The sequence below is a fragment of the Condylura cristata genome, unplaced genomic scaffold, assembly GCF_000260355.1.
Source record: "Condylura cristata isolate star-nosed mole 26May11 unplaced genomic scaffold, ConCri1.0 scaffold00011, whole genome shotgun sequence".
In the NCBI taxonomy this organism is placed as follows: domain Eukaryota; kingdom Metazoa; phylum Chordata; class Mammalia; order Eulipotyphla; family Talpidae; genus Condylura; species Condylura cristata.
This window is the reverse complement of record NW_004567112.1, coordinates 51,637,071-51,646,209: the sequence shown is the minus strand read 5'-3', so window position 1 is coordinate 51,646,209 and position 9,139 is coordinate 51,637,071. Positions and strand designations below refer to the sequence as shown.

General features: G+C 35.4%; 1 protein-coding gene across 3 annotated transcripts in view; it reads left to right on the top strand.

The window, feature by feature from the left end:
- PRKG1 (protein kinase, cGMP-dependent, type I) overlaps window positions 1-9,139 on the top strand; it is a 1,208,869-nt gene that overhangs the window by 989,178 nt on the left and 210,552 nt on the right. For all 3 annotated transcript variants that reach the window (XM_004680887.2, XM_004680888.2, XM_012723496.1), the window contains exon 6: window positions 3,138-3,215. In XM_004680887.2, coding sequence (XP_004680944.1) covers window positions 3,138-3,215 — 78 coding nt within the window. The remainder of the gene's footprint in view (window positions 1-3,137; window positions 3,216-9,139) is intronic.

Below are 9,139 nucleotides of genomic sequence, written 5' to 3'. Positions count from 1 at the left end.
GAGCTGACATTGTGGAGGAAATAGGTAATAAGTGACTAAGTTAATATAAGTCATATTTGAGGCTAATGCCTTTTACTTTTCCCCAGACCAAGCATTCACTTTCTGGACCCCTCTCTCTGCCAGAAGCTTATCTGAGGGAGGGCATCACAAGTCTCCTCTCTGCCCTAAGTCGTAGTTGTATTCAGCCAATGAAAGCCTTATTAAGAAACAAGGGGGTGGAGAAAAGAGAGGGAGAATGCCTATCTTGCAGCAACTCCATGCTAAGGTGTGGTTTGGCAGTGGAAGCTGAAGTTCTAGTTCATGTTGGCTTTATCTGTCTCGTGTCCCTGACTCTCAGCTGCATCCGGTAATTCTGTTCCTTCACCCTTTCTTTCACCTCCAGCACTCCTGATCCCCTAGTTCTGTCCATTTATGTCATTTTCCCTATCTTTAGAGGGAGCTATTTCTTCTAACAGAAACCTGAAATCTGTATGTGAAATATGTGTAAAATGAGTGGCCCTTGGACTCTCCCTGATGGTGCAGTGGGTTAAAGTAAAGCACTCTTGAAGCTCTCTGCAGCCACAGTTGCATGAGTTCCATTCCCAGCCAGGAGAGCTTCCGTGTGAGTTCAAGCTCCGGCCCAGAAAGTGAGCCACATGGTGCAGCAAACCTCTCCTGACCCACCCACTGCTCCTCTCAACAGTATACTTCAGTGGATCTGCTCCCCACTCTGTTTCTGGTGAATTCTTTCACTGCCTCCCCAGCCCCCGCACCTCTGGCCTCTACTCCAGTTTTTGTATGCATAAATAAATAAACATTTTTAAAAAGAGAGGAAGTGGGTGGCTCTTCAGGAAGAGTCATTAGTGCAGAGTACTGTACATTTAAAGAGTAGGTCATAAAAGCATCATGAGATATCTGGGGTGTAGGGACAGTTTAGACAGAAGGAAGAGCCTGTGCAAAAGTCCTAAAGCTGTTCAAGAAACTTCAAAGTGATGTGAACAAAACAAACATAATGAGGGAGAAATGGGGGCGGTGAGATCAGTGAAGCAATTGGGCAGGCCTAGCATCCCCGCTGACACAGCGAGTTCTACTGTACTGCAGTAGAAGCACCTCTGTGTGGGTATGAACAGAGGAGACTGATGGACACTGACTTCATGTTTACACAGTCCCCTGGCTTCTGTGTGGGGAAGGCACGGAAGAGGCCAAATAGGAGCAACAATACCAATTAGGTGGTGACTGTCTGGACCAGTAGCAAATGTGGGAATGGTGGAATTCATTTGTATAGGTACTTTATTTCAGAAATGTTCATCTCAAACATTTGCAATGTTTGTTGAATGAATATACAAAAGAAGGCTTATAATTTTGTTTTTCATATCTGTACTTAGTAAAGATATTTTCAGCAAGATGTGAAAATAGAACAGAGATCTTATTAAATGAAATAAATCGATTGAAGAATATGCACCTATAATCCTATTCTTACTTAGAAATACTTATTCATGTGCCTGTATAGAGGTGTTTAACCACATAGGAAACAAGTCTTGAAAGACAAGTTTCAGACTACAAGCACCATCTGGTGGTTGAGTTTGAGGGAAAGGACTAGAGAGAACTTTTGTACTTACAAAACCTGATACTGAGAAAATGAAATTTTCTTGATAATATTGTGTGTATAAGGCAAAGGACTGGCAGGGATTGCTGACAGTCACCCAAAGATGGGAATCATGGAATTCATTCTCTCACAGAGCCTTTAGAAATCAGCAGCTCAGCCAACATCTTGATTTTGGGAATCTGGCCTTCAAAATTGTGAGGATACGTTTCTGTTGCTTTAACTCAAAGAAATGCTGTGAAAACAAAAGCGTAGCTCTTCCAATGTCAACTACTAATGAAAGACAAAGACACACTTTAGAGTGAGTGGAGTGTTAGGAAACAATGGTATTGAAGTTGGGCAAATTATGGCATTGGCCTGACGACTTTGTGTGCAATCCATTAAATGTGGTTCATAAGGAGTGTGCAAAGTACAATTTTCTTTCCCTAAATATGGCTCTCTTGCTAAACTGGAGAAGAAGGATCAGTCCAGATGGCACAGATCTCATTTTCCTGTAATGCTTTCTAACCCAGCAGTATACTTTCTCCCACTTCTCCTTGTAGAAGTCACTTGGCTTCATTGTGAGAGTGATCTCACCCTGGGACAGGACCTAGCTACAGGGTGCTGGAAGCTACTGACACTCACTGAGATAATCCTCCTGTAGTTTTCCGTCGCTCCTTGTTTGGCAATTTATAAACTCACAGGTGTTGGGCCAGAATTTATACCACAAAACCAAGACACTCTGTGTGACATTGAAGCAAGGATGCTAGAGAATAAAGAGATGACTTAAACATTAATAAGGACCGGCCCTCCCTGGTGGTGCAGCGGGTTGAAGCACTGCACTGAGAAGCTAAGGCCACTTCCGCATGAGTTCAATTCCCGCCTGCCCCGGAGGTGACCACATGGTGTGGCAGACCTCTCCTGACCCACCCGCTGCTCCCCTCAGCAGTGTACTTCATCAGTCTGCCTATTCTGCTCCCCACTCTGTCTCTGGTGAAGCCTCTCGCCACCCCTGAGCCTCTGGCCTGTACCCCAGTTCTGTATGTACAAATAAATCTTTAAAAAAAAATTAATAAGGACCATTTAACCTATGCTCAAAGTCAACCTGCTTTCAAAATGAAGATCTTCAGATGTCACATTGGCAGCTCAGGAGAAAAAAAATATAAGGTTATCATTGTGAGAATACTAAAACCAAATGAGAGTGACAAATAATATACTAAGGCCATTTAATTAACAGTTTTGCTGAGTTACATCATGCTTACTTGATGGAAGAATATTTTTTATCAGTCTGTTAAAATGATTGAACTTTAAGATATGAATATAATTACCTAGAAAAAACAAAAAGGTTTTTTTAAAATGAGCATATAAGAACTGATTTCTTTGTAATTACTGTGTTCATTGACTATTTTTCATGCGTAAGTTTTGATGGATTCTAGCTTCAGCATAACTCCAGAATACATCAGAACAGCAAATACATAACAGCAAATATATCTCTCAGGATTTGATGTTTGAAGAATTTGAACTATTTGGGAAATTATTCCTTTCTTAATTTCTTTCTTTCTTTTTTTTTTTCCAGACACACTATGAAAACGGGGAATATATCATCAGACAAGGTGCAAGAGGGGACACCTTCTTTATCATCAGCAAAGGAAAGGTAAACGCATAACACGAGAACAATGCAGACAGGGAATCTGGAGGTTATCTGCAATCTCTGGGGGCTCATGTATGCAGGCCTTGAGCTGTAGGGATGCCTCTGCCTTCTCCACTAGTTGACAAATATTTAAGGATGGATTTCCCATAAATTATGTAAGAGGAAGAAAAAATACTTTAAAGACTGTTATAATATTATGTTACTATAATAACCATGGTATTAAGTGTCACTGATATAGCTACATAAATGGAAAGATTTCCATAGTTACATAATTTTAAAAAGTCAATTAAAAAGTCCCTAGAGGAAAAAAAAATCCATCAGATCTGTAGGAGTGGGAGCATTGCTTTCATGAATGGGCTTTTTATTGGTGGACTAATAAGTTAAAATTTTCTAGTTTTAGTCTCCTTAGACTAGTTTCACTTTGAGAGCAGGAAGAATATATATTCATATTTTATTGTTTCTTCATAAAGAAATATTAAGTAAATGCTCAGAAATTGTTAGACATGGCGAACTAGAGGGGAGGTAATATGAGATGGGTAAGTGCTATGAATGAAAATTTTTAATTTTTTTCTTATTGTTTTAATTTTGATTTGACCTTATTTTGCTTTATCATAATTGATCATTCAAAAGAACTTGGAGATATTAAAAAATATAGTAGATAAGAAAGAAAATGCAGGAATTTAAAGGACAGTTTTTATTTTTATAATTGCCACTTCAGATATTTTTTATCTTAAAAATATGACTAACTCTGTTACCTTATGAGTTATATTAAAATAGAAAAGAGGTTTAGAGAGCAACAAACAAGATACATAACGATCATAAATCCTCCAGGATTGCATTTTAGGTAATCCTCTTTGGATTAATTTTGAATCAAAACCGTGTATGGCAGTGTTTTACACCGGTGGCATATGCCATGCTGAAGTAAACATTATTTATACTTTAGTGATATCAGAAAACCTGGGATAAAAATAGAAATCAGGGACTAACTGCTTAAAGGTATCATGAAAATTTAATAGGCATAGATGAAAGGCAGGGCAGTAAAAGACCAAAGGAAAAAAGAAAGTGAAGATGTTCATAAAGAAATTAATGGAAATGGAGGAAAAGCAAGAACAATACAAAACATTATTCTGTTTCACTTGTGCCATTATAAAGAATTTTTTTCAAAAAATTTTAATGTATATAGTGATTTTTATCTAGTATATATTGAGATTGTAAAATAACAAATTATTCCTTTAAAGATTTAAACTTGAAATTAGGATTTAATATTTCTAAATCTTAAAAATGAGTAAATAAAAAGTAATTTAAAAAGTCATCTCAAATTGCCAAGTACAACCACACTTGTGGTTAAATCTAGATCTTGTGTTTTCCATTGTTAATGGGTAAGAAATGCTAATACTTTATAATTTCTGTAAAAATTGGTAGAGTGTGCCATTTACTGTTCATTAACACTAACTAAATCAGAGAGAATTGGAAAATCTTCGTGGATATAAATAATACAGAGGTTACCAGGGGCCTTTCCCTGCTGATGATCTGGATTTATTTGCTAATTATTTGCTTTCGTGGAATGATCTATTTATCCATTAAGGGGAATTTCTGGCAGACTTTTGTGCTCACCCCATTTCTGAAGATTTCCAGCTTGACCTAAAAGAAGCTGTGGTTTATAACCAGCCTCAGCGGAAGACAGGGGCATTAGTGGTGCTGTTTTATGAATTTTGTGATATGTATAAATAGAAATAGTGTGGAAATTACACCACAGGAACTAATGTTCCTTGGCAATATTTCGGAACAGCATGGGAGTGCTGGGAAAGAAGTAAGAATATATATTGGACTCTTTTGACATGCTGGAAGTTGTTTTCTAAAGCCAGACAAAAATTTTCCCTAACCTAGTTTTTCAGGTCAGAAAATATAGCTGCTCAGATTCTTCACTATACTAATTATGTAATCATATTGACAGATTAATATACTAATTAAATTCTAATAATGTCCTGGAATCACAATATTTACCCTGTGGGAAGGAGTAGAATGAAGGGGAATGAGATTATGTTTAGGTAAACAGGGGAATAAATTGTAGGGTTGGTGTTCTAAAACTGCTTTGTTTTAGGTATGAGAATGTAAAATGTTTCACACACATTACAATGACTTGAAAAGGCTAAACCCTGGCAAACTACTACCAGTGAATGGGCTTTTCCTTGGAAAACAATGTGAGACAAAGAGACACAGCAGGAGGCTGTAGAGTTGCAAATGGTTCTCTTTGTTGCACATCATTTATTTGTTTAAGTGTGCAGCAGTTTTTATTATTCTGTGAAGCACATCCACACAAAGAAAAACTTTACTAAATGAACTCTCACAAACTTGTTTCTCCCCATTAATCCTATACAAAACGATTTTTCTAAAACCTGAGGCCAAATGCTTGCAGTGATGTTTAAAATGGCCAGTTCTGCCTCAAGTAGAAGCTGAATGAGTTCTCTAGACCTAAAGCAGTCCATTCCAGTTGCCCAGAAACATTACTTATTTTCCCGATGACAGTGAACTATAAAACACCAAAGAACACACAGTTTAGCATGAAAAATATATCTGATAAAACTTAATTGTATTTGGCCCTGTAGTTGTGTTGTGTCAAAAAAATGAACTAGCTCTCCAATAGCGGATATGAACCCAATTCGAACAGGATTAATAGAAAAACTTCAGCAGTTCCACAATTGCGATGCCTTTTGATTTTCTAATTCATGGAACTGCTTGTCTGCATGCGCATGAGCATGCTCATTAAACTATAAACATAAAAAAGAGAATTATAAAAGGTTATAAAGCAATGTTGTTACAGTTACAAAGAAGGGAGGGAAAGAATCATGAAGATTTGAAAAAAGGGGTGGTTGCATGTTAGAAATATCCTAATTTACTACTGTGTTAAGCAAAAGGTTTACTTGTCAGATCAGACACACAGGAGCCATATAGGTCTTACCCACACTAAAATGAATGATTCGGAGAATGTAGGCAAATAACAAGCCCAGAAAAAGCATTCTTTCCTTGGATTTGACCCAAACCATCAGAAACTGATCCTAAAAATTTGTCCTCTCTCTGTATTAGGAGCTATTTTGCTTTTGGAGTAACAGGAAAGTTTGACTTTTCAGATTGGCACTCCTCAGATTTACAGTCTATCATATAGGTAGTTTTGCTTACTTGACTAACCCTTATGCTTGACTGAATGTACCCCACAAATTTACAAAGTCCAAGATCTTACAGTAAACATTGCTTTGTTTATAAAACCCATAAATCTGTACAAAAACATTTTGTTTCTGAATTGTTTTTGGTTCAATATGTCGGTCAAGTATATTGATGTTATTTATTGAAGATGTAGTAAAAATCAATTGCATGTGTCCCATTTAAATATCCATTTTCCATTTTGATGGTTAATTCCTAAAATTTCATGTAGTTTTGAAAAAGCATTATTTTAAATTTCAAGAGTGTATATATGTATTAGATAAGTAGATATGTAGATAAGTAAAAAGAACATTAACGTATACACATTTTCTCTGCTAAAAACAAAAGCAATTCATGACTTGGATAGCATATATATCAATAATTAGCAATTTTATGAAGCAGGATAATTATTTACAATCTATAGGAGATGAGAGGAGGGAGAATATGGAAAAGGTAACCGACTGTTGTGGAAAACTTAATATTGAGAGGACATTTTTCATAGATTTTTCTCAGCTAATTCAGACACACCCCCTCCTGTGAGGTCAATGTCCCATTTTGAGACAATGTGATGAGATAATACACATGGAAATATACTGTTAAACTTAAGGATTCCATAACGAGTTCATTTCAACATCATTGTGGACCATAAATTTCTTTTTGGTTTATGTGAAAAGAGTAAGTGTACAGACCAAGTTTAGAGAAATTATCTCTATTTAATTTTCTGTACCCTGCAGTTTTTTTCACAATTAAAAACACAGATGTTCAAGACTGGTGTGTACAAGTTAAGAATGGTTGATCATGTACAAGTATCTGTGGAAACTATTACTGGAAAGAAAAGCGTGAATTCTTGTTCTTTCAACAGTTTTTCACACATATGGATTATCCAAATAGATTATTCTTCACATTTTTCTTTTAAGCAGATCATGTTTTATTCTTTTAGGTGGCCTACTTTTTGTTTCTGTTACTGCATTTCAGTAAAATCCTGTTAAAGAACACTTCAAAATCCACTTGAGTAAATGAATCTACCATTTTGAATACTACCTTTATTTTTGTTAACCAAATGGCAAGTACAAGCATATATAAACTATCATTATAGCTGTCTGAATTAGTGATCTTAGAGAATATTATAACTTTCTTTGTGTCCTGACAAATACTTTTTTTGATTTTTGAGTTGTATCATCCTGTAGATGAAAAACCTGAGTTTCAGAAATAGAGCAATATGTCAGTTTGTTAAAGATTCAGAAATAGAACAGTGTATCAAAGATTGGACTCTTGTGTATTTGCATTTAAAAATTGTAAAACAATTTTTTGCAATTTGGATTCTAAGACCCACTAAATCAGAATACCAGAAATAAAGAGTGTAGTACCTTTATTTTAAATAAGGTACTAGCCTGTCTCCCCAATTCCTAGACACTGGAGTTGGGAATTACTGGGTTGGTGCATTGCCATTCATATCTGTAAAAGCTTTATCATCATGCAAATGAGCATCTGTATGATACAGTGTACTGGTAAGTGTGCTTAAAAACTGCATTTCAATGGTTATGAAACACTGTGTGAAGGCATAATCAAATGGATCAGTAGAGAATAATTGAATTCACTCCACCTTGCACATTCTTAGCATTTATAAAAATTCAGTTCTTTGACATCCAACTACTGAATTCATAAACTTGAAGCATAGTATTTTTAAATGTCTTTTAAGTGTCTGGTATTGTTGCAAGAAATAAGTTTTCTACTTTATTACATTTTCCAGGTATGTGAGCTTTTACTATTTAACCTTTCTGAATGTCACATAGACAATATCATGAATATTAGCAGAGCTTGAGGGGGAAGTGAATTAACACAAAAGTACAATTTACTGCATTTATGTCTTCATTCAAGCAACAAAAAACATTAATTAGTACTTTCTTTCTGTGGACTGTCTTCCCAGTCACAAGTCATATATAGGCTGATATGTCTTGATAGTAATGGAATTTTTTTTTTCTCCTAACAATTTCTAGCTTTTCAAGTGCATGTTATAAATTGTAAGGAATGGTGAAGCAATACCAAACTTCTTAGAAAAGCATACTATTTACCGTGCTAAAATGAAATGAATTTATCATTAAAAGAAACCCTGCTGATTAAAACAAAACCATGGGGATCATGAGAACTATCATCATAGAAACTGTAGGAAATCTTTATGAAAATATGACTTCTTATGGACATGTCATAGTGGGGTGTGTATAAGAATATGTGTTCATTGCAGCAAAAGAAGTTTTTGAAATAGTAAACGTCCATTTTTATGGAGATGAATGAGTACATTTATTGAGTGGAGAAGATACTAAATCATTAAATTAAATGAACTGGATTGATATTTAGTAGTATGTGATAAATAACTGAGATAGTGCTAGAGAAATAAAGATATAGTGATAGAGAAAAAAAGATGCTGAATGATAATTCTCTATTATGGTTCTTGCTATTGAAAATTACAGACATATGAACAAGTAAAGAGATTAGAGGAATGCTCACTAAAGTCATCATGGTTCCCTCTTAGGAGGTAGAAAAATGGGAACAGGAATGAGGGTTGAGTGGAATTCAAATTTTCTTATTGTTTCTTATAAACAATTTGAAAGTGTGACAAGATGATTGAAATTATTTTCTGGTTTTCAAGGGACTTTGTGATTTTTTGACCCTTTAAGTAGTACTGATAAACTTTTAAAAAAAAGATTTTTTTTTTATGCATACAGAAGTAG